This window comes from Aristolochia californica, unplaced genomic scaffold (assembly GCF_029961685.1).
Source record: "Aristolochia californica isolate CCGP_79_NKW_82.1479 unplaced genomic scaffold, dmAriCali1.0.hap1 SCAF_14, whole genome shotgun sequence".
NCBI lineage: Eukaryota > Viridiplantae > Streptophyta > Magnoliopsida > Piperales > Aristolochiaceae > Aristolochia > Aristolochia californica.
In genome coordinates, this window is record NW_027181815.1 from 27,033,011 (window position 1) to 27,059,890 (window position 26,880).

The window sequence follows — 26,880 nt, forward strand, 5'->3', positions numbered from 1 at the left end:
AAGCCCACCGTCTCAAAGCGCCGAGAAGCTCCTCGACCTGGCAGACGAGACGAGACAAGGCGGAAATCTTAAGGCTAGAAATCGGTGCTCGAAATCTCACGGGTGTCGATCTTTCTAGAAATCCACGTGGCACCACAATTCTTCTTTCTTATTCTCGCAGCTCACTCTGTCGCCGCGCTTTATCTTCTTCACTCTTACCCTGTCGAAGCTCGACGAATTCGTAGCGGGAACCTTCTCTCGTCTTGCTTGTATCGAGTAGGTGTTAGGGTTTCTCCCTCTGTTCAGGGGGCTTGGCTCCTCTCTCGAAATCTAAACTGAGCTGGTTCTTAGTTTTCGCGCTTTTTTTCTGACATTTGTCTCGTTCTTTTGCAAAGTACACTCTTTTCCTCTTTTTTCTGCGGGTTGATTTGAATTAACCGCCGAGGCTTTTCGGAGGAAACGTCAGTTCAGTGGTTATGGCATCGTCAGCTGCTCAGATACACGTTCTCGGCGGAGCCGGGTTTGTTTCAACGAAGAGAACGGGCAAGGGTGCCTCTGGGCTGCACTCGGTTTTCTTCGGCCGGGGATTGAACAACAGTGGTGCAGCCCTCGGATTGCCGCAGTCTGCTTTTCTAAAGATTAAGAGAGGGGCGAGGAGGAAGTCATCCCAAGTTGGTCCTGTTCGGGTTGTGAATGAGAAGGTAGTGGGAATCGATTTGGGTACGACCAATTCGGCCGTGGCGGCCATGGAAGGTGGGAAGCCAACTATTGTAACCAACGCAGAGGGACAGAGGACCACTCCCTCTGTGGTGGCGTACACGAAGAATGGAGACCGCCTTGTGGGCCAAATTGCGAAGAGGCAGGCTGTTGTTAACCCCGAGAACACATTCTTCTCTGTAAAGAGGTTTATTGGAAGGAAGATGTGGGAGGTTGATGAGGAATCTAAGCAGGTCTCTTATCGGGTGGTGAAGGACGAGAATGGGAATGTGAAGTTAGATTGCCCTGCTATTGGAAAACAGTTCGCAGCTGAGGAGATATCCGCTCAGGTACCCTTTTCCATGTCTTGGTTCCTGTCTTCGATTTACTTCTTCTGAATTTGATCTTCTTTACTGCTTGATTTGGAACCATCATTTACCTTTCTTCTCCCTATCTTAGAAAGTTACAAACTACTAAAGCAGCTGCATTCACATTGTTGTTCAAGTTTCCCATCCTTCAGTACTACCAGTTTGGTTTTCCCATTAATTGCTACTTTGTGCTTCTTTTATATTCATCTCATTCTGCTTTTCTTCACCAGATAATATGAACTTCGTCGTGTTTTCCAGGTTCTGCGAAAACTTGTAGATGATGCATCAAAATTTTTAAACGATAAGGTGACAAAGGCAGTGGTAACAGTTCCGGCCTACTTCAATGATTCTCAAAGGACAGCCACCAGGGATGCTGGTCGGATTGCTGGTCTGGAGGTCCTGCGTATTATCAATGAACCCACTGCTGCATCACTTGCATATGGGTTTGAGAAGAAGAATAATGAGACTATTCTTGTTTTCGACTTGGGTGGTGGTACATTTGATGTATCAGGTATGCAAATGATCCTAAAGCAATTAATAAATTCTTGGTGTATGCGAACATTAGTGGATATATTTCATTATGCTACATATCAGTATGTCTGTGATAGAGCTAAATTCTTTTCTACAGAATGATGTAGCTGGGATCATGTATCCATGTTCATTTGTGTATTCATCTGGTTTCTTTGCTGAAACTGAAGTGTACTTTGGAACTTGTATTCTGAACCATTTGGTTATATCAATTCCATTTTGTATTCAAATTCAGTTCTGATTTTAGGATGTAGTTAGTTTTTTTAGTTGTGACCCACCCCCTTGTTGTGGGAGAAGCATCACTGGTGGTGCATACTTAATCTGCTCTTTCTGTAAAACAGTTGGTACTACCTGGATGCAGTTCTCTGGGTAGTAAAAATTTGAACTATTCTTAATTGGATTCTAAAGCTATGTGTAGGTGAAGGGAGTAAGAAATTCCCTTTATTAAAAAAAAGAAAGAATTAGAAGCTCCTTTCATGTTTATCTTACATTGTAATGCTTAAAAAGTTTAAGACTGACTTTAATTTTTGATGGGTTACCATCTAACCATAACTTTTGTGATTGAGTTTACTAGTGAAGAACAAAGGAGTGACAGTATCCCTTTGTAGATTTTGTCTGCTGTTATTTTTTTTTTGTTAAAAAATAATAAAATTGTTCCCACTACAATTTTAGGTAGAGTTCTTAGGATTTTTGCTTGAGTATTTGAGAAGGTACTTCTATCTAATTATACAGAAATTGTGACAGTGAAGTATTGCTCAGCTGCAACTTTATCAGATTCAGTAGCATGGTTCTGTGCTAATTCTTATATTAAGGGTTTTTGCGGTCCCTTGATGCAGTACTTGAAGTAGGTGATGGAGTTTTTGAGGTGCTTTCTACCTCAGGGGATACTCACTTGGGTGGTGATGACTTTGACAAGGTTTACTGATCTTTCCATTGATATAGGAGAGAGTATTTATGAACTCTATTTGGTGGTTTTTATCTATCATTGGGTATCATGTTTATTTAGTATGTATTTTCTTCAATCAGCGAATTGTCGATTGGCTAGCTTTAGACTTCAAGAGAAATGAAGGCATCGATCTGCTGAAGGATAAGCAAGCTCTTCAACGTCTCACGGAAACTGCAGAGAAGGCAAAGATGGAGTTATCTTCATTGACCCAAACAAACATAAGGTGAGCTAGTTAGAGTGAAGCACCTCTCTTTCTCTCTGGGGTTCTATGGAAATTGGTTAACACCCATTTGTTTTTGCCAGTTTGCCTTTCATAACTGCTACTGCAGATGGTCCGAAACACATTGAAACGACTCTTACAAGAGCCAAATTCGAGGAGCTGTGCTCAGATTTACTTGACAGGTCTGTATCTTTTGGGTGCTTGAGGCAGTTTCATAATTATAATGGGTAGTGACTTTGCAAGCTGAACTTGCTTTTGCGTTTTGGTTTATCGCAGGGTGAAGACTCCTGTGGATAATGCCTTGAGAGATGCAAAACTGGCTTTCAAGGATTTGGATGAGGTGATTCTTGTTGGTGGATCAACTAGAATCCCAGCAGTACAAGAACTTGTGAAGAAAATAACTGGAAAAGAACCTAATGTTACTGTCAATCCCGATGAAGTTGTTGCTCTTGGTGCTGCTGTGCAGGTCAGTACTCTATTTGCATCAAATCCATGGTTTATCCGGTACAGCACCTGTAAAGTCAATCAAAACAAACTTGACGCTTATTGCATATTTAACTAAATCCTGGTTTACCAATTATAATTCCTGGAAGTTGACTGCATTTTAAGTTTTATGTAATAGGCCAGGAACCTGTTAGAAAGCTTCTGGAGCCTAATTCTATGTTTCTGAAGTTTTCTGCACTTGATGATCTATATGTTTTCTTTGAAAATGTTCAGGCTGGAGTCTTATCTGGAGATGTCAGTGATATTGTGTTGTTGGATGTGACCCCCTTATCTCTTGGTCTGGAGACTTTGGGAGGGGTAATGACAAAGATCATCCCCAGGAACACGACATTGCCAACATCGAAGTCTGAGGTCTTCTCAACAGCAGCTGATGGGCAGACAAGTGTTGAGATCAATGTCCTCCAGGGTGAAAGAGAGTTTGTCAGGGACAACAAGTCGCTTGGTAGCTTCCGTCTTGATGGGATCCCCCCAGCCCCACGAGGTGTTCCTCAGATCGAAGTTAAATTCGATATCGATGCTAACGGTATCCTATCCGTCGCGGCTGTTGACAAAGGCACAGGCAAGAAGCAGGACATCACCATTACTGGCGCAAGCACTCTACCTAGCAACGAGGTACTTCTGTGAATCCTCTACTGTTTGCGATTCTGTACCTAGTGACTTCAAAAAGTTTTCTTGCCATTCCTAACAAACATCAATTACAGGTGGAGAGAATGGTCAAAGAAGCAGAGAAATTTGCCAAGGAAGACAAGGAAAAGAGAGAAGCAATAGACACCAAGAACCAGGCAGAATCTGTTGTATACCAGACAGAGAAACAACTCAAGGAACTGGGTGACAAGGTACCGGCTCCCGTCAAGGAAAAGGTCGAATCAAAACTTTCCGAGCTCAAGGATGCAATTTCTGGTGGGTCAACCCAGGGCATGAAGGACGCCATGAGTGCTCTCAACCAAGAGGTAATGCAGCTGGGTCAATCTCTCTACAACCAGCCTGGTGCTGCAGGTGCCGGAGGTGCCGGACCTTCACCCGGACCCGAGGCTGGTCCTTCTTCAGGTGCACCTGAAGGTGGAGATGTCATCGACGCAGATTTTAGTGACAGTAAATGATAGGATTATGGGGGCTGTGTTGCCATTGTTATTCTCGGTTAATCTGTATATATGATTTATGAGAACTGCTGGGTTTAGGTGTTTAGTTTCTTTTTCTTGTTTTGTAAACGTTTTTTTTGTTAACTTGTTACTTGCTCTAGGATTTTGAAAATGAGTTTATTACAAGCAAGAGATGCATTTCGTTCTGCCCAGTCCTGCTCCAAGTCTGCCTTTCAGTTCGCGGACGGGTATCAACCGAACAGAACGGAAAACCAATGCCAATTTCCTCTACTTTGATCGCCAAATAGGCTTTATTCAATAAATATGGCACTCTATTCTGGGGTTTAATGGATTCCAAACCTGAGATCACTTCCATATAATGCAATTAAAAAGAAGAAGAGAAGTGGCAGTGAGAGGAATTGGGCGTCTACGCACCCGCGTACCTTCTCTTTATCCTCTGTAAGTTGCAGAGGACATTTCTTTTCGTCCTTTCTCTCTTTGCTTACTCTTTCAGTTGTCTTCTCTTTTTGGCAACAACAATAAGGAGAGGGCTTCCCTTGCTCCCTTTCCCATTTGATTTCCTCTCACAATCTTGGCTTCAAAAACGTTAGAACCAACAGAACTAATAATTGATGGAGAATGGAAATTCAGTGTAAGAGGCAAAACTAAGTGAAATGAATTCTTCTCCAACATTATATATCCATTAACACATTCTTGGTCACTTTCTTAAGGTAATTTAATTTCAGACTCTTTGATATGGTTTCTTGAATAGAACCCAAATTTCATTGAGTTCCAACATCCTCATACATTAATAGAGGAAAAGAAGAAGCTTATATAATTGTAGCTCATAAAAAGTTCATGATATTTATTATGAAACAACTCATATGCATCTAGGTTGTGAGTTGATTGGGTTAATCTACAATCCGAATCAGCCCTTAAATGCAAAACTTGATCTAATCCACGAATTACTGGATTGAATTGGATCTCAAAATTTTAAATTTGATTCGATCTAATTTATTTAATTTACTATATTAATGATCAAAATTGTAGATCTATTATCATTAACCTCCAACATTAACCTCAAACTCTCTCTCTCTCTCACTCTCTTTCTTCTCTTTCTCTTGCAGGTTCTTCTACTGAAAATTAATAAATAAGGAGAAATTGAATCTAACTACACATATTAGTAAAATGACAACCAGTTGGATCACATAAACAAGTTATGTATTGTGATTTGTGGACCACAATACTATGATCAACATTGTTAGGAGATAAAATGATTTTACTCTAATTTAGATTTATTTTTCAAAAAAATTGATTTTCCTATGGCAATCTTAACGGGCCTGTTATCCTCATTCCTAACACCTTCTACTGTCACAATGTTCTCAAAATGTTATGAGTTAATTACATATTGATGGGAACAGATCGACCTTGATTTTCATTTACAAAAAACATTCATGGCAGACCTTTTCTTTTTCTTTTCTAATAAGATCTCACATGAAACTACTACCATGAAACTTGTTCTATATTTAGTCTCATCATTGAAGCAGTGATCGGACTGTTTCTGTAATCCCTTCCTAAACTAATGGCACACTGCATGCACCAGATACAGCAAACCTGTAAATTCTCTTATAGGTCATATATCCTACTAAGTAACTAATGAAAGGGTACCAAAACCCAGGTAGGGGTGCCCTGGCCGTAAATTTCCTGGGTATTTGGGTCATTTGGGGCTCTGCAGATGGTGGGGCATCCATTCCATCCCTCCGCTGTAATGGATTCGTCCATTCTCCCCACTGCCATCCTGATGCACCCAGTTCTGCCTGAAATACCTATTCTGAGACGAGTGTTGCGGAACCATGCAGGTCCCGGTCAACACCGGTGCCGGAGCCAGCCTCGCGAGCCTCTGATGGTGGGGGTGGTAATGATGGAGATGGTTCTGATGGTTTCCCAGATTAAACAAGGTGGGGGAGCTGCGGACCCTGGGCATCCCGCCGCCGTTGCTGCCCAGTCGATTCAATTGCTCGGAGGGTTCATGGACGCCGTTGCAGTAGGGGAGACCGGTCTCGTTGATGGACATGGGAGGGGAGTCGGAGGAGGAGATATTGAACATCGAGGTGGAGGCTCGGAAGACGCTGTTGACAGCGTCGACGTAGCGCTGCTCCAGTGGTTTGGGTTCGACAAAGGAGAGCGACGGTGGAGCCGGGGCGGACACGTCGTCGGGGCAGGCGGGGAAGAGGAAGGCGCGAAGGCGGGGGGAGGCTCCGTTTGCGAGGGACTTGGTGTTGTGGCGGTCGTACTCGTCGAGCATGTGGTTGAGATCCTCGTCGCAGGTGACGGTGATGAGGGCGTCGAGATCCTCCGGCATCAGCTGGTATTTGAGGACCATGTCCGCCTCGAACAGCCTTGTTAGCTTCTGCATTAGCTCTGGACGCAGGAAAAACGACGAACACTTCTGAGTGTCATGCTTAATTTGCAGGATCCACATTCCTTTAATTATCATTTAGCAACTATCTTCTGTCCATTTAACGTCTTTCGATCGGTCTCGGAATTCCAATAAGTCTCTCGCAAGGGTCCCGACAGATTCCAACACACATACTTCCATGGTTAAAGAATCGTAAGACTAACATGAATTTCTAACTACATGAAATTCATTGGATAAAATGTAAACGGATACTATCATACCTCCCTCCGTACGATCAAATTCCATGTATAATATAACCGGCGTCCTGTTCTGTTTGGCACTTCCGCTCTGATCACTCTATGGTGTACTACTAAAGTGGAATCAATGACCAAAATTGGGGACCATTTTTTTTATATCAGCCAAACTTCCATCAAGCTTATCGGCTTCTTGTAATTGCGGATGAAAGGGAGTTATAACTCCCGATATAAGTGAACCAAAACTTCTAAAACGGAAATTACTCTTTGATAGAAGTTGGACCACTGCTTTCAAAACTTAAGGGAAACAGTTAATATTCTCCCACTTGGTCCACACTTCTAGTGTAATTTGAATCCCATCGATAATCTGAATTTAAGTAATAAATACATGAATCATAGTGATAAGTCCTCTAATGATGAGTATTACCTTTCATGTATTACAATGAATTTATTTTTTATACTTTATGAATAAACCCTACGTTTATTTCTGGTCCAACATAGGTAAATTTTCTCAAAATTAAGGTGCACATAAATATGAAAAAAAAACATTACAATAATTAAGAATTTCACTAAAATAACATTATTCATATAATAAAAAATTACATAATGGAACCAAGTTCCATATTCACGACATGATCCTTGAATTTAAACGGTGGCAAACCCTTAGTCAAATGATCAACTATCATTAATTCAGTGTTTATGTGCTCAATGACCACTTTCTTTTCTTTAACACGTTCTTTTATGGCCAAATACTTTATATCGATGTGTTTACTTCGACTTCCACTATTGTTGTTCTTGGCCATAAAACCAAGAGCTGAATTGTCGCAATATATTCTCAATGGCCTAGAGATAAAATCTATAATTTTAAGCTCATAAATGAAACTCTTAAGCCATACACCTTGTGAAGTAGCCTTAAAACAGCAAACTAACTCGACTTCCATAGTGGACGTGAGAGTCAAAGTCTGTTTGGTACTCCTCCATGATATAACTCCACTGGCCATCAAGAAAATATATCCTAATGTTGATTTGTGTGAAACAATACAGCCAGCAAAGTAAGAATTTGAATAACCAATTATTTCTAGATTCTCCGTTCGTCTATACATCAGCACGTAGTTTTTTGTTCCTTGAAGGCTTCATTGCTTTCTTTGCAGCTCTCCAGTGGACCTGGATTACTCTGATATCGTCCCAACATTCTTACAACAAATGCAATGTCAAATCTTGTGCAGACTTGAACATACATTAAGCGCTTTCGACAGCAAAAGCATATGGAATATCCTTCATTTGCTCCCTTTCAAGGTCGTTCCTCAGGCATTGGTTCAAATTGAACCCATCACCCTTCACAATGGGAGCTACACTTGGTAAACAATCCTTCATCCGAAATCTCTCTAAAACTTTATTAATACAGATTTGCTGATACGGACCTAAGATACCTCTAAATCTGTTTCTATGAATCTTAATGCCAATGACATAAGATGCCTCACCCATATCCTTCATATCAAAATTTTTAGAGAGAAATTGTTTCGCCTCATGCAGAAAACCCTTATTTATCTTTGGTTGCTAGCAAAATGTCATCCACATATAAAACAAAAAAAACAGATTTTACTCCCACTGATCTTCTGGTATATACATTGATCTATAATGGTTTCTACAAACCCGAATGAAGAAATTACATTATGGAAATTCAAATACCATTGGCGGGATGCTTGTTGGAATCCATATATGAATTTTTTGAATTTTCAAACCAATTGCTCACCAATACTAGAGGGGAATCCTTCAGGTTGTTCCATGTAAACTTCCTCCTCTAAAAGTCCATTGAGAAATGTTGTTTTCACATCCATTTGTTGCAACTCTAAAGTCAAAATGAGTTACTAATGTAGAAATAACGAGCAAGGAATCTTTCTTAGATACAGGAGAAAAAGTCTCCTTGTAATCGATTCATTCTTTCTGAGTGACTCCCTTAGGAACGAGTCTTGCTTTGTATCTCTCAATATTACCCAATGAGTCTTTCTTTGTCTTATAGACCCATTTACATCCAATGACTTTAAATCCACTAAGCGGCTCAACAAGATCTCAGACTCCGTTACTCTTCATAGAATTCATCTCTTCCTTCATGACATTGTACCATAATTCTGATTCTTTGCAACTTATGACTCATGCAAAGAACTTGGGATCATTTTCGGCTCCAATGTTGTAATCAGATTCTTGCAGATACACAACATAATCATCAGGAATTGTTGATCTCTTTGGTCTAGTAGATCTTCTTAATGTTGTACCATCATATTCCTGAGAAGTATGTGGTTCAACTAATTGCTCAAAAGTGTTTGGCAACTCTTAAACTACTTGATCTATTGGAATGTCGTCATCAGTTTGAGGAACTTCAATGATTGGTTGTCCAACACCCGTTTATACTTTAGGGGTGTTATAAACAATCATCAATCTATCACTTGAGGTGGAAGGTTGAGATTCTGTATGATCCTTCTCAGAAACAATATTCCGAGTTTGATTGCTCCCATTGACCAAGTTATTTTCAAGAAACTTTGCATTTCTTAATTCCACAATCCTAGTGTTGTGAGATAGACAGTAAAATCTGTAACCTTTGGATCTTCAACATATCCAATGAAATACCCACTAATGGTCCTTGGGTTCAGCTTATTCTCTTGTGGATTACAAATTTTCACTTCAGACGGTCATCCCCAAACTCGGTTTTCAATTTTTTCATAATTCATATGGAGTTTTAGGAACAACCTTGGTTAGAACTCGGTTTAATATATACACAGCCGTCTTAAGTGCTTCAACCCATAAGGATCTAGGAAGATTTGAGTTGCTAAGCATACTCCACACCATGCCTAATAATGTTCGCTTTATTTTTTCTGCTACACCATTTTGGTCTCGTGAACCAAACATGGTGTATTGGGCAACAATCCCATGTTCTTGAAGAAGCTTTGCAAATAGCCTAAGTGCTTGTCCATTCTTTGTGTATCTACCTTAGTATTATCCACTTCTATCTGATCTCACGATCTTAATTTGTTTACCGCATTGTGTCTCTACGTAGTCTTAAATATCTTAAAGGCATCCAATGTTTCATTCTTGTTATAAAGCATGTAGAGATACATGTATCGTGAATAGTCATCTATAAAAGAGATGAAGTATTTATGAACATGTGAGTCCATGTGTGGACTACATATATCAATATGTATGATTTTTAATATGTCTGAACTCTTATCAGCACCTTTCTTTGACTTGTTAATCTGCTTTCCTTTTATGCAGTCTACACAAGTCTCAAAATCAGGAAAATCCAGAGTATTATGTACCCATTTATTTACTAATCTTTGAATCTGTTCCATGGATATATGACTTAATCTCTGGTGCCACAATATAGATGAATCCTCATTAATAACACATCTTTAAGTACCAGTGTGAACATGCATTGAATCATAAGTAGCATTATTTTGTAAATTAATATTCTAAAGACCATCAGACAAAGTACCATTCCCAACACAATCAAACTTATAAAATAAACTGAAGGATGAGTTTGAAAAATTAAAGGAATATTGAAAAGGTATAAGCCTTGAAACTGAAATCAAGTTTCTAGAAAAACTTGGAACATAAAAGGTCTTTTGTAACTTTAAAACAAAACTACTACTTAAAATTAAATAGTAAGTTCTTATTGCTTCCACATGTGAGTTCATCTTGTTTCCTAAGATTAGGTCATATCTCCATGGATAGAATTAAAAGATTAGTAAATAAATAGGTACTTAATACTCTAGATTTGACTAATTTTGAGATTTGTGTAGACTGCATAAAAGGAAAACAGACTAACAAGTCAAAGAAAGGTGCCAATAGGAGTTCAGATATATTAGATATTATACATACTAATATATGTAGTCCAAACATGGACTCACATGGTAAAAAATACTTCATCTCTTTTATAAATGATTACTCACGATACATGTATCTCTACATGCTTTATAACAAGAATGAAGCATTAGATGTCATCTTTAAGGCTAAAGTAGAGACACAATGTGGTAAGCAAATTAAGATCGTGAGATCAGATAGAAGTGGAGAATACTATGGTAGATACGCATAGAATGGACGAGCACCTGGGCCATTTGCAAAGTTTCTACAAGATCATGGGATTGTTGCCGATTACACCATGCTTGGTTCACCGCACTAAAATGGTGTAGCAGAAAGAAGAAATCGAACATTATTAGGCAAGGTGCAGAGTATGTGTAGCAGCTCCAATCTTCCTACATCCTTGTGGGTTGAAGCACTTAAGACGCCAGTGCATATATTAAACTGAGTTCCAACCAAGGTTGTTCCTAAAACGCCATTTGAATTATGGAAAGGTTGGAAATCGAGTTTGTGACATATACACATTTGGGGATGCCTGTCTGAAGTGAGAATTTATAACCCACAAGAGAATAAGCTGGACCCAAGGACAATTAGTAGGTATTTCATTGGATATACTGAAAGGTCCAAAGGTTACAAATTTTATTGTCTATCTCACAACACTAAGATTGTGGAATCAAGAAATGCAAAGTTTCTTAAAAATGACTTGATTAGTGGGAGCAATCAAACTCAGAACATAGTTTCTGAGAAAGGATCATTCAGAATGTCAACCTTCAACCTTAAGTGATAGATTGGTTATTGTTTACAACACCCTTCAAGTATAAACTGGTGTTGAATAACCAATCATTGAAGTTCCACAAGCTGATGATGACATTCCAATAGATAAGGTAGTTCAAGAGTTGCCAAACACTTTTGAGAAATTAGTTGAACCACATACTTCTCAGAAATATGATGGTACAACATTAAGAAGATCTACTAGACCAAAAAGATCAGCAATTCTTGATGATAATGTTGTGTATCTGCAAGAATTTGACTATAACATTGAAGCCGAAAATTATCTCAAGTTCTTTTCACAAGCCATGAGTTGCAAAGAATCAAAAGTATGGTACAATGCCATGAAGGAAGAGATGAATTTTATGAAGAATAACGGAGTCTGGGATCTTGTTAAGTTGCCTGGTGGATTTAAACCCATTAGATGTAAATGGGTCTATAAGACAAAGAAAGACTCATTGGGCAACATTGAGAGATACAAGGCAAGACTCGTTGTTTAGGGATTCACTCAGAAAAAAGGAATCGATTACACGAAGACTTTTTCTCTTGTATGTAAGAAAGATTCCATGCGTATTATTTTGGCATTAGTAACCCATTTTGACTTAGAATTGCAACAAATGAATGTGAAAACGATATTTCTCAATGGAAATCTAGAGGAGAAAGTTTACATGAAACAACCTGAAGGATTCCCCTCTAGTGATGGTGAGCAATTGGTTTGCAAGATCAAAAAATCCATATATGGATTAAAACAAGCATCCCGCCAATGATATTTGAAATTCCATAATGTAATTCCTTCATTCAGTTTTGTAGAAAACATTATGGATCAATGTATATACTAGAAGGTCAATGGAATAAAATTTGTTTTCTTGTTTTATATGTGGATGACATTTTGCTAGCAACCAATGATAAAAGTTTTCTACATGAGGTGAAACAATTTCTCTCTAAAATTTTTTATATGAAGGATATGGGTGAGGCATCTTATGTCATTGGCATTAAGATTCATAGAGACAGATTTCGAGGTATCTTAGGTCTGTCTCAGGAAACATGTATTAATAAAGTTTTAGAGAGATTTTGGATGAAGGATTGTTCACCAAGTGTAGCTCCCATTGTGAAGGGTGATAGGTTCAATTTGAACCAGTGCCCGAAGAACGACTTTGAAAGGGAACAAATGAAAGACATTCCATATGCTTCTACTGTCGGAAGCCTAATATATGTTCAAGTTTGCACAAGACCTAACATTGCATTTGTTGTAGGAATGTTGGGACGATATCAGAGTGATCCAGGGTTAGACCACTAGAAAGTTGCAAAAAAAGTAATGAGGTACCTTCAAGAAACCAAAGACTACATATTGATGTACAGATAAACGAACAATCTAGAAGTAATTGGCTACTCAGATTCTGGCTTTGCTGGTGTAATTATTCACAAAAATCAACATCGGGATACATTTTCTTAATGGCCAGTGGAGCTATATCATGGAGGAGTGTCAAACAAATTCTATGGAAGTCGAGTTAGTTTCTTGTTTTGAGGCTACTTCACATGGTGTAGGGCTTAAGAGTTTCATATCTAGGCTTAGAATTATGATTTCTATCTCTAGGTCATTGAGAATATATTGCGATAATTCAGTTGCTATTTTTATGGCCAAGAACAATAATAATGAAAGTCGAAGTAAACACATCGACATAAAGTATTTAGCCATAAGAGAATATGTTAAAGAAAAGAAAGTGGTCATTGAGCACGTAAACACTGAATTAATGATAGTTGATCCTTTGACTAAGGGCATGCCATCATTTAAATTAATTGATCATGTCATAAATATGGGACTTGGTTCCATTATGTAATTTTTTATTGTATGAACAATGTTATGTTAGTGAAATTCTTAATTATTGTGATGTTTTTTCTCATATTTATGTACTTCTTAATTTTGAGAAAATTAATCTGTGTTGGACCAAGAATAAACATAGGGTTTATTCATAAAGTATAGAAAATAAATACATTGTAATACATGGAAGGTAATACTTGTCATTAAAGGACCTATTGCCATGATTATGTATTTATTACTTAAATTAAGATTATCGATGGGATTCAGATTACACTAGAAGTGTGGACCAAGTGGGAGAATGTTAACTATTTCCCTTCAATTTCGAAAGCAGTGGTCCAACTTTTATCAAGGAGTAACTTCCGTTTCTGAAGGTATGGTCCACTTTTATCGGGAGTTATAACTCCCTCCCATCGGCAGTTATAACTCCCTCCCATCGGCAGTTATAGGAAGCGGATAAGCTTGATGGAAGCTTGGCTGATATAAAAAATGTTTGGTCCCCAATCTCGGTCACTGATTCCCCTTCAGTAATACACCATCGTATGAGAGTTATCAGAGAGTTGAAGTGCCAAACAGAAACAGAGAACAGAACGCCGATGATGTCTATACGTTATCTGATCACATGGAGAGTCTGATTTCTAGGCTTCTGTTTATATTTTATACCATAAATTTCATGCAATTAGAAATTCATGTTAGTCTTACAACAAAACGGAAGTTACTCTTGGATAGAAGTTGGACCATTGCTTTTGAAATTGAAGGGAAATAGTTAACACAACTATCATCCTTTAGGTCTTGCCAAGGGCGATCACTGGTTTATACATAGACCTTTCATCTCTTTTCATTAATTTAATGAACCCAATTGGGGTTATGAGATCGGCACATGACCAGTCCAATATCAAGGAGCAGTTCTTTATATCTTGTTGTAAAATAATTTTTTTATATCTTAAATACAAATTTGAAGGTTAAAGAATTTTACTTGGTTTTTATTTTTTAATAATTTGAACTTTTGGAGAGCTCACTTTTTTTAATAATTTTACCGTAAACTATTGAGACCACTTAAAAATAAATATTTAAAATTTAAAATTGCCTAATCGTTATTTATTTTATGTAATTTCAAAGACTCCATTTCTCTAAGAATTATATGAAACTCTACTAGGCATTTAAAAGTATAAAATTTTCAGCTTAGGGTATGCACTCCATGTTTTCTACAACAAAATTTTACTCATCAAGAAAAAAAGTGAAAAGGAAGGAAATAGAAGTAGTTATTTTACTCGGTTTGCTATCTTTTCTGAAAATTTTACCTCAATTTTTTAGTTGGTAAATAAGAGTTCGTTTCAGTTTGTGAGAAAACTTGCCTGAGAAAGTGATGCTGCGAGGGACAGCAACGACGCGAGTCTCCCCACCAACGTATTTGAGCAGACAGTCCGACGGCCGGGGTAGGATCTTCCCGCCATAGCTGCAAAGGAACTTGACCCGGTTCCTCGGCGACGATTGTGCCTCCTCGCCGTTCTGCACCATTTTGCGCCTAAAGGCCACGGTTTATACCGAAGCCAATTCCGAAAGGATTCACTGGAGGTTCTCTCTTTTCGATCTTCCCAAAAGAGAACATTCAGTATTTGTAACCTTAAAAGCCGAAAAGTGAAAGAGAGCTGTAGGTGAAAGACCCTTTGCTTTTTCTCTTGGTTGCCGTATCCATTTCTTCCGCCCAATCGGATCCCCTTGTCTCAAAGCCGTTAATTCTCGAACTACAGCCAGCGAATACGTGCCTCGAATGGCAGAAAATATATATGACAAAAGTTAGAAACTAATTAATCTTCTCCAAATTAAGAAAATAATCACGTAAATCACAAGCAAAAGAAAAAAACCATTGAATGGAGAATCCAAGAGCGGCTTTAGGACAATGTTTCCGAGTATCGTTTCACAAACACTACCAATTGAACACAATAAGGCAGCGAAACGTGCCTGGTGTCTTCCATACAGCAACGAGAGATCTTCCTGATAAACGATATTTCTCGAAAAACTAGTTCACAGATCGTTCTGAGACTCGAGACAGCAAATCAAATTCAGGAAATCAACGATGTTTTGTTTCCATCCGACTTCAAAATGTGTAACAACTTTCTGTTCGATCACGAACAGAAAAAAACAACCGAATGGGCGGATTTTGCTTTCTTGATAATAAGCAAATCAGAAGAAGTAATCAACTACCGTCTGAATAAAGTAAAACCGGAAACTCAACACAGAGCAGAAGAAGAAGGAAACATTCAGTAATTAGAGATAGAGGAAATTATTAAAAAAGCCCCATAGTTTTTAGAAAATACGTCAGAAACAGAAGGTTGAGGCATTTTCGATTCAAGAACCGAGAAGTAAGTAATCAGGCAGGGCTGCACTATTACCGTCGATCGAATCCTCTACGTAACCATTGCAAGACAAGGAAAAACCTAGCTAAAACAAGGAAGAGAAGCAGAAAATTTCCCCTCCTCGATCAGAAACAATGGAGGAAAATAACATAGGATCCACAGAATTAAGGATCACAATCCACAGAATGAGATCAGAATCAGATAACGTTAATTTTTCAAAATCTTAATCATAATAAGAAAATGAGTATATTTTTACAAAAAAATCATCGCTAATCCGAGAAAGGAGGTGTTTGGACGACTCTCTTACGTCTTTTGACCGGAGCGACGGAGAAGATTCGGGGCCTCTGCTTCGCCTTACGCCACTGTCCTGTCATGTCTCACCCAAAAACGAACGTAATCTTCTTATAACCGTCTCCATGGGCAGTTCCGGACTTTCACCATCTCTGCTACCACGTTTAACCTCACCGGAATCTCTAACTAAATCAACACTCCTCTAAGACCACGTTGGGCCTGATTAGGGTTTCCCACAAGGAGGGGAATAGTGAGAAAATTCAACTAGGCTCATGTTGAGTCACCCTGAACTAGTCTCATGTTGAGTCATAACTTTGGCAATTGGAAGGGAAATTAGACAAAAACAAAATAGCCATTATTTGACCGTTTTAGGTAGATATTTGATCGTTTTAGGAGATAGTTCTATATGTAGAGGGTTATCCAATACTAAAAACTATTTGGTACAAAACATGCGAAACGATATCTCAGCCATCTGATCATGATCAACGACTATCGTAGCCGTTTCACATGTTTCTCACCAAATGGTTTTTCGTATTAAATCAGACGTGTTATGTGTGTGTGTGTGTATGTGCCTAGTATGGTTATGATATGTTTGTCTAGTCTTCATTAATTACACATGCTACCATAATTTTCTAGTGCGAATGTAGGAATATTGCTTTAGCAAATATTATTGTTGAAAGAAGATAAACTTGTAAAAGCTATCACTACAATGTGAGAATTTGTCCCCTTCGTATAGGTACATCTTTTTTCCTAATGATGGTCTGGGAAAATACTTATTAATTGAATAAAAGAAGTTCTTCTTTATGAAAATAAGGGGCTAACAACAAAGAAAGACATAATGGTTGTTGGCCACATTGGCTTCTCAAGGAAAATCTCACTAATAAGTTTTGTTACCTAAAATTATAAGAAAGAGATTTCGGTTCTCTTTAAACCAAGTATAATAGCAAATGACACTATCCTAAATCTCTCTTACAGAAATTCAACACAACTAAATCTTGCTCTAGTGAGCAATTTCCCTTCTAGATTTAAAGGCTCTAGAAAATACCTTTGTAAAAATGAAAAAATGAAGAGAAATACAAAACTTGCATCTTCAGTAGAGAGATAGCCACTTCCAAAATGTCTTCAAGCTTCCAACACATTGGGTAAAAATCAAAACTGATTTTGGAAGTTCAAAAGACTCTAATAGAATTTATCTATTGGTATCAGAGCAGGTTTATAGGATTCCAACATCAGAATAAGCTAAGAAGATACTCAACAGCAAGGAAGACGAAGATGACCAATTCTTAGAATGATAACAAAAAAGAAGGAAACTAGTTGTTTGAATCAGACCAAGTCAAAGAGCCGACTTAGCAAATTGAACTAGGTTCAGCTGACCCAGACCAAATTTTTGCATCAAATTGGTTTAGGTTCACGTGTTTAACCCTTTCAAAGTACTTCCAAGCTAATTTCTTCAACTTGTTCACCCACATATCATCCAGCAATGGTCATTTAGCATGTTTTTTTGCCACCAAAATATAATAGTAAAAGCAACTACAAGAATTGCATATCACAATTGTTGGTATCTCAAGATTAGATCGACGTAGTTGAAGAAGATTACAAGGAGCCAACAAAGGATAGACAACTGAGTCCATAAGACCAAAAGAATTTCAAAGAATTGAAGAAGAAAGACATGAAGACGCTCTACTGCATTATGTAGGCAATAGAGAAAAACATCTTGCACAACGTTCATAGAGAAAAAATGTTCAAGGAGGCTTGGAATGTGCTCAATGAAATCTACATAGAGAGAAAACAGTGAAAAAGGTAAAACTTCAATGCCTCAAGCTTCAATTCAAGACAATGAAAATAACAAACTCAGAGAGTGTCTTGATTACTTCGAGAGGCTAATAGTACTAATAAACCAGATGTTTGACAATAGAGAGATTTTCAGCATAATAGAAGAATTCAAAGACTCGAGTAAGATGACACTAAATTCTTTACTTGACATTTTACAAGCTTTTGAACTTAAGCTTTAAGAAGATGACCACAAGTTGATGAAAGCCCTATAGAGTTAGTTCACTTTGAAGGGTGAAAAGGATAAAATCCTACCTATCACAAAGGAAAGAAAAATGATAAATCACACATCAAATGCTTCAAGTGTAACAAGTACGACCACTACAAGTCAGATTGTCCCAGATTGAACAAAGGCATGAACACCCACCATGCCAAAATGGCCAACGTGGGAGATAGTGATTCTAACAAAAAAAAATGTTTTTTGCTTATATGTGCAATCTCCATGAAAGCAAAGAACAACTTTTGGTTTTTGAGTAGAGGTTGGAGTAACCGCAAAGTCGAATAAAAGAGTTTGTTAATAGAATTAGACAAGGTAGAATCCACATAGGGGAAATTTGGCTACAATAGAAAATTCAGTAGAAGGGAAGGCACAAATAGGTATCAAAGCAAAAGACAACAACATGCACACAATCAAAGATGTCTACTATGTGACGTGACTATATGCAAACCTACCCAGTGTTGGGAATCTTACAAAAAGAGGGTATGGTGTGTACATAAAGGGAATTAATTGCCAAGGTATCTATGAACTCAAGTAGTCTATTTCTTTTAGCACTAACATATGACACATGTTTGGCCACCAATGTGCAAAGAAACTCTTGGAGATGGCACTATCAATTTGGACACATCAAATACATAGCTTGGTACTACTAGACCGAAAAAATATGGTACAAGGCATTTCCATCATGTAGACAGAAAAATCCGTTTGTGACACATGCATCATAGACAAGCATCAGATAACATCCTTGCTTTTTCGATAGCCTTGTCGGGCAAAGACACCCTTGGAGCTAATTCACTCATACCCATATGGTCTGATCAATGTTCTCTCACACAAAGAGAAGTAATACTTCATCACTTTTTTTAATGACCACAAGAAAGACATGGGTGCTTCCTAAATAATAAATCAGATGCAATGATCACATTCAAGAAATTCAAAGCATGTGTTGAGAAGAGAGTGGGAAAGCAATCAAGACCCTATGGATGGGTTCAAAGCACCAAATAAGTCACTAGAGGACAAAAATTATGGAGTTTGCCCTAAACCAATGCTCAAAGAAGGAATCATGGTTGAAAGGAACTAGAAGATGTATCCCACTCCTACATCACCTTATAAGAAACAAGGAAGTTGTTTAGGGATTGGGATTTTGTAAATCATGGAAGTTTTAAAGTTACATTAGGATTTGTTTTTTTTTCCAGGCTTGGTTTGGTAAGTTTACCACAGTTGTTACTCAGCTTGGGTTCGAGAGGTGGGAGAGTGATCACTCAATATTCACTAAAAACACCAATCGAGGGAAGATACTCATGGCAGTTTATGTTGTTGATATTGTTATCACTGATAATGATCATATTGGCATTCAGAAAGTAAAGAAAGATTTAAACAAAAAGTTTCAAACCAAAGATCTAGGGCTTCTTAAATACATCTTGGGGATGGAAGTCCTCCAGCCTAGCTATGGCATTGTTTTGTCACAAAGGAAAAATGTTCTTGATCTATTACAAGAAACATGGATGCTCAAATGTAAGCCAGTTGATACACCGATGGAGCCAAATGTTAAGTTTTGTACTAAAACAGGTAGTGATGTTGATGTTGGAAGGTTTCAACGGCTAGTTGGTAAGTTAATCTATGTCATAGATACCAGACCTGATATATTTTATTTAGTAAGTGTTATAAGTCTATTTATGCATGAATCCCAACAATCTCATTGGGTAGCCTTGGAGATAATTATAAGGTACTTAAAAGAAAAACCCTAGTCAACGATTATTATTCAAGAGCAATAGACACAGTGAAATAAAAAGGTTTTGTAGATGTAGACTGGGCAGGTTCTCCAGATGATAGAAAACCCACCTTTGGTTATTGTACAACAGTTTGTGTTAACCTTGTCACATGGAGAAGCAAGAAATAGAGTGTGGTGGCAAAATCAAGTGCAAAAGCAATATACAAGTTTATAACACTTGCAGCAAGTGAATTATCATGGCTTAAAACCTTAATGACTGAACTTTGGATCCAACTAACTAAACCTATGCAGCTTCATTATGATAATCAAGTAGTCCTCCACATTTTAAACAACCCAATGTTTCATAAAAGAACAAAACACATTGAGATAGATTGTCTTCGTTTGTGAAAAAATGTAAGCTAATGTAATATCCGTACAATATATCCTATCCATTAATCAACCAACAGACATTTTTACAAAAAAGATTGGAGCAAAGTCCCTCTCAGAAACATGTTCCAAGTGGAGATCTTCGATGTTTTCTCACGAACTTAAGGGTGAGTGTTGAAGGAAATAATGACAATATATGTAATTAAGTGAGAGAGTGGCATAGTGATGTAATTTTATGTAAAGTATATGTTCCTTCTTTTCTTTCATGTATTAGGGTTTACACCCTCGTATTTATAAATAAGTAAGAAGGGGAGGGCTCATTAGGTCGTGCTCTTCTCTCTTTGTTCTCATCCCTCTTTGAGTCTCACTTGCTCTCTCCTTTCTTGCTATCCTTCTTTTCTTTCCTCTTCTTCTTCCACTTATGGAGTCTACCTTCTCTTCAATGTTCTATGCACTTCTTCTCTAATCCTTTCTCAAAAATTTGGAAGACTTTAATCTGATTTATCAAAAGATTTGTCAATATTGTAAATTGAATCTAAAACAATGATCCAAAGATTTACCTCTTTCAATCAAGTCAGACTTCTCTTTAAAGTTGAAAGCTTAAATATATGTTTTCTCAAATTTTTGAAATAGTAGTTGATTTGAACCATAAACTCAGTAAAGATCCCTCTAGCAATTTGCTTCAACTTCTTCATTCTTGCCAACATTAAGAATTTATTTACATTATGTTTTAGCTCAAATCCTTGTGTCTTTAATATTTTTTTCATACCTTAAACTTATGGACCAACAATAAGTGGATGGTTCAGAATGACTCAATCGATTTAAAGATTGGTGGTTGAATTGTTAAAATCGACTGTATCAATAGGTTTATATTGTTTCTATGATTTGGATAAGGATTAAATTCCAATTAAACCTGGTTTAAGCAGTGTCAGAGCTAGGTAGTTACGTCCACAACTGATGGGTTAGGTACTTGACTTTTCGCACTTAACAGATCAGTCTGTTGGATTGTATTGGCTAGGCATTTAACAAGTAGTCAGTTCAATCTTGTCCATTTTAATCTCTCTATTTGAAAATATTGGTTATCAAGGTTTAAAAAATCTAAGAAATACAAAGTATCAGTCCATATGGAAACTGAAATATATTGTGGATACATAAGGAAAAGCACATTACTAGGGGTAAAATATTGAAAGCTAAGAATATAAGAAAACTTAGAGAAATGTTGATTTTTTTTTTTTATTATTTGAACATTCTTGACATATTTTTTAAAATGATTAAAATATATTTAATTATTATTATTTAATGTTTAATTGTTTTTTAGTTAATATTTAATTGTGTGCTAAAATTACATTTGCAATAGGAACAACTTAAAATTTTTTAATGCTTATTAAGAATAAAAAAAAAGAACCAAATCTAATTAGTAGTCTAATTAGTGTCTTTGTGTACATATCTATCTATCTATCTATCTATCTATATCTAAGACAAATTAAATATTAAAAAATAATATCAATACAAGGAATTAATTACATATTATTCATATTACAAATTTGATTTAATTATTTAATCACCTTTAGTTATATCTAGTGAGAAAATATATTAGTTTATTTTATAAATTAGTAAAAATTAAAATATATTTTAATAATTAAATATATATTAAATAAAAATTCAAGTCGAAAATATGGAATTATTTGGATTTTTTTATTCAAGAAAAGAAAATCGGGTAGAATTTATTGAATATCCGAAATGGACGTACCGATTCCCGTTGCGAGGACCCGCTTGTGGCGACCGGCAGGCAAGCCGGCTCTTCCAGACGATCGCTTGGTAGAGTTGAAGAAGCAGATAGATTTCACTTTCGAGTTTCGGGACTACGTTCGAAAGCCTCATTTTCGTTAGACCAACTATGTCGCATGCCCTGCGGAGCGTAAAGGTCCTCCCCAACTCAGCTACACTCGAAGAAGCGAGAGGTCGAGTCGTAGATTTATTCAGGAAGCATGCCGATTGCTTCCCTCTGTCATTAATCTCTACCATCTCGATGAAGTCGTCACTGTTTCTCAGCTTCGATCTGCCATTTCATCTAAATTCAGGAAAAATGCCCACGTCACCAACCCTAAGGTCAGAAAGAATTTCTCCTCGCCTCCTCTTTTATTTTTCCATGGTCTATGGGATTTTCTGGATTCCAACATATGCCGGTCACTATGTGACTGCCGTTCCGTCTGAGCTAAATATAAGTTTAAACATTTTTACTGAAATGTTTTCCTTTATTGTGTACTTTGCTGCTATTCGTTATTTCTCAATTCGTTTGCCCTAGTGTTTGTATGCGTAGGCAATCACTTAGGATCATGAGCCAGACACTGGAATTTCCTTTTCACATTAATCTAATTAAGGTTCACTTGACTAGTTAGCTAACATTTTAGCAAATCTCATGCGTTGGTTGTATATATGTCATACTATGGAAGTAGTGGTCTATCTCATATGACCAATCAAGGAAAATCTTGGGATCATATCTTTCAAAAAAAAAAAAAAAAAACTTTTAATGAAGTTCCCATTCTAACTAGGCTTCTTTATTTTAACCTTTCTAGTGATGCCATTGCATTCCCATCGTAACTAGGCTCCTCCAATTTAACCTTTCTAGTGATGTCATTCTACTCCCATCATAGCTTGGCTTCTCGAATTTAACCTTTCTAGTGATGCCATCCATCTGTTAAACCATTTAGGACCACAACATGGACCCTGTACTCATTCTTCATCATAAAGCACTTGATGTGGAGTAGATAAGTACTGAGGGAGGACTCCAGAAAGATTGACATTTCACTTACTTAAGTATCTCTTACATTCTACTACACGTCTCATAGGATTTGATAGACCATTTCTCCCACATTTCGCCTTAATCATTTGACATGCTTTGCAACTTCATGGGTTCCAAGGCGACCTTGGTTCCTGAATAATCTATCAAAGCGGGTTTGTATTTAACAAAACTTTGCATTAATGCTCACTAACAGTTCTTCCATTTGTTGCTGTGGATTCTAACCTACTATAAGTGAGCATATCGCAAAACCTACAAAGGTAAAACTGATATGAGAAAAATGTGCAAACAAGGCTTTGATACAAAAACTGTTGGAGGACAGAAAAGGATTAAGCTTGGGAAACAATTTGATTAGAAACATGAGAGGAATAATTTTCTTGGGCTAGAACTAAGTTCAGATTCATGTTAAATTATTTCTTTCTTTTTTTCTCCAAATGATTAGAAACCTTAAATTTATACCTTGAAAATTAAGCTAACCATCCACACAAACATTATAAAATACTAGAGGAGAAGGAAATATTCTCATTGATGAGAATCTTCCATGTACATACAATTCCTTGATTGGATACGAATGCCTTCAACACACGAAAGTGGAGGATATTTTTGGTTTGATAAGGGAAAGAACACAGTTTAGAGGAGAAAGATCTGTTCTAATTTGTTTTTAACCACAAATTAAAAGAATGAAGGTTTGGAGAGGAAAAGAACCCAAAAATTGTGTGTAAAGGGAAGTAGGATGCAGAAATTAGACAAATAGGGCTGAAAGAGAAGAAAAAAGAAACCAAAGATTTCGGGCTTTAAACCACAATGCACTACAATATTGTGTTATTGTATGTGCTACATTATTTTGTTAAAATATACAATACATCTCTGTTTGAAAAAAAAAATCATTTTTGAAGTGTATTTCAGAGGAAAAGAGAAAAAGAAAATAAAGGAAATGAAATAGAGGAGTCTGAGACTAAGGAGAATAATAAAAGATAAAAGAGAAGGCGTCAGACCTTGAATTTGGATTTTTCTTCCAAGAGAGATTCACTTAAATCCAAAGGCTTGTTTTTGTAATTGCAGTTATTAATTGATCTAGCACTAGTTGCTTTGGATTGCAACTAACCCTGAAATTTTATAACCCAAATCAAAATGCATACCGATAACAAATTAAGACTGAAGATTCAAACATAGACAAAAAACATTAATGTCTCTAAAGCCAATCCAAATAATTCTGAAAAATTTGTATTGGTAGATCTATTATATCTGCTTGTACTCAAACTTGGGGTCCTTATTGAGCCCAAATGAGGAGGTTCATCCTTATCTTCTATTGGAAGATGGACCCACCATGATCACATGAGCTGGTGGGATCCACCATGATCACGTAAGGTGGCATGATGAGTCTTACACAATAAGTAAGTCTTACAGAGCCAAAATTATTATGGAAGCAAATCTCACAAAAAAGTTTCAGTTTAAAGGTGTTTTAGTTATGTTAGCCTTCTATTTATATTGAGTTATTTAATTATGCTAGGACTTATCTTTAAGTGTTTGAGTTTGGGTGTAATTGGGACAAGGTTAATTTAATTATAATTGGACTCTACTACTTTCTTATATTATAAATAGGGGTTCATGTATTCTGATTACAACAAGTCAATAAAGTTTTCCTCTTTTCCATAAATTCAACATCTTCCTTGGGCAAACTTTAAATTCTTGATTCCCTTTAGGAGTATTTACAGAAGAGGAAAGGCAGGCCATCCGTTTGAGAGAGTTTGGAAATGTTCAATGGAGCTTTGTGGTCCATATGTCTGAAGGGTTATCTAAATGGAGGTTGAACTAGCAAGAAATTATGGAAGGCCCACAATGAGATAGATGGAGATGGTGAGGGAGGACTTGAAGAAGGCCAACCTACTAATTGGAGCAGAATAGAGTGGAGGATTCATCTGGACAACTACAATGTAGTTGGGGAAAGTCCTCGAAGCAAAGGATCATTATAGGAAACATAATAGACTATTAGATTCCTACTAACCAATAGTGCACCAGTTTGAAGGCTTATTTTGATGTGAGGTTGAACTAGTGAGGAATTTAAGATCCAAAATGATATTTTCGAAAAACAAAAGATCCAAAATGATGCAGATGGACATGGTGAGGAACGACTTGAAGAGAACCAAGTAATGGAATCAGCAAATTGTGGAGCAGAATACAGTAAAGATTTGTATACAGTATTGTCATGGTTGGAGAAGACTCGGAAGAAGATCAAATGTTGCCTATGAGAAACAGAGCAGACCCTATTTAGATTACTTTTGAGAAAAGATCAAGTTTCTGATGGCTATCTTGATTTCTGGGGCATGGAGCGTTGTACCACTGATACTATGATATTAAGAGGGAATCCGAACAAACCATATGAGTTTTGTCAGATTTTCGTTTCTATTTGTATCATAGAGATAAGAAAGGCGATTGATTACTAATTATATAAGGATTATCTTGTGTCTTGATAAAATTGGCCACAAGATTTTTTGTCAGGATAGGTATTTTCTGTTAAATAGGCTGCTAGCGAGGGGAGATGACTAAATGGAGAAAATGTGCGAAGCAACAATGTGGAATTATGCACTATTGCTTGTGAGTGATCATAGGTCGATGTGGTTGAGGTGGCCACACTTCGCATTTATGCTTTTGAACATCCAGATATAATTTGCAGCTGCAATGCCAATGATTTCAATGTTAGCAGCAACTTGTCACTTTCTTCTCGAAGAAAAAATATCCGGAACTTCATTATGGTATAACTGAAATCGATTTTGATTCCTAATAACATTTGTTCACATGAATTTCAATTATCCATTTACTTGGCCAGATTTTGATCTTTGACAGTAAACTGTAGACGTTGTCATTCTATTCTTATATTCTGCTTAAATGGTTTAAAGTTTTCATACTTAATGGGGGAAAAGGAACTGTTTAAGATGAGTACTTCAAAAAACTTCATAAAAAAACAAGCAATTAATCACATAGATTCAAGTACAGTTGGCTTTGATAATACCAGGTTTAGTAAACTTGAGGCAAAAGTTAACATGACTATGGTTCTCTATTCGTTTTTCAAACACAGGTTATTGACTTCCTTATCTTTAATGGGACGGAAGAACTCGGTAACATAGTACAACACTACAAGCAACGGCACCATATCATTGGTGGTTATGTCATTGGGCATGAAGGGCTTGTTCAAGACAAGAATGTGAAAGATCAGGGAAGTTCTGAAACAGTTCTATAGCACTAACCATTCCTAAATTAAGAGCATGGAATCCAGCATGTTTGGTCTGATAATTGTGGCTGTTGATTTCTGCATCTTGAAAGTGTTATACATTCTGATATGGTGGTTGATTAAACCATTGATTCAAAGTGTGGTTAAAATAATTCAATGATGAGATCAACTTTCAACCAAATGTAAAAACAACCTTTTTCGATTCTCAACCTAGTCCGGAGCATAAACACACCCCCCATCAAGTAGTCTTTAAGGGAACACCAGACGGTGTTGCTTTATAGGTTAAAGACAACAGAACATGATGTCAAGCAGAAACTGTTCTTGTTGAAGAGCAAACAGGGACCCTGACAAGGGTAGACAAAAACCCGACTAGAAAAGTCGAAAAAACTTCTTGCAAGCTTTCAGAATCTTGGTTCTCCTTTTCCCAGATCTCCCGCGCACGTTCAGATTGTCGGGTGGAGGAGAAAGGATCTCACATTGGTTGTCAATCCTGCAATACCCTTCTTCGACCGAAGAAGATCCTCTCATGGAGAACGCCGTCCTCACTACGGATTTAATATGGCCTTGGTTTTCAGATCCAAGCCTCCGACCGACAGCAGAAGAAACCGACGAGTTCCTGCTCAAAACCGCCCCAAATCTCTCCCCGTCTTCCT

At 37.2% G+C, this 26,880-nt stretch overlaps 3 protein-coding genes across 3 annotated transcripts; 2 read left to right on the plus strand and 1 right to left on the minus strand.

Annotated features, from left to right (window-relative positions):
* The first annotated feature begins 133 nt into the window (after positions 1-133).
* On the plus strand, positions 134-4,523 carry LOC137949891 (stromal 70 kDa heat shock-related protein, chloroplastic-like). The gene is made up of 8 exons (XM_068796128.1): positions 134-1,025; positions 1,302-1,554; positions 2,408-2,487; positions 2,598-2,740; positions 2,821-2,919; positions 3,014-3,203; positions 3,455-3,853; positions 3,943-4,523. The coding sequence occupies exons 1-8, from the start codon at positions 456-458 to the stop codon at positions 4,339-4,341; spliced, it is 2,133 nt and encodes a 710-aa protein (XP_068652229.1). The 5' UTR covers positions 134-455; the 3' UTR covers positions 4,342-4,523.
* Positions 4,524-6,037: 1,514 nt separating this feature from the next.
* Positions 6,038-6,625, minus strand: LOC137949480 (uncharacterized). Its single transcript, XM_068795524.1, has one exon. It carries the CDS (start codon positions 6,623-6,625, stop codon positions 6,038-6,040), a length of 588 nt encoding a protein of 195 aa, XP_068651625.1.
* Positions 6,626-19,401: 12,776 nt separating this feature from the next.
* LOC137949481 (uncharacterized) lies at positions 19,402-26,236 on the plus strand. The gene is made up of 4 exons (XM_068795525.1): positions 19,402-19,708; positions 25,111-25,196; positions 25,608-25,751; positions 26,075-26,236. The coding sequence occupies exons 1-4, from the start codon at positions 19,402-19,404 to the stop codon at positions 26,234-26,236; spliced, it is 699 nt and encodes a 232-aa protein (XP_068651626.1).
* Positions 26,237-26,880: the final 644 nt, after the last annotated feature.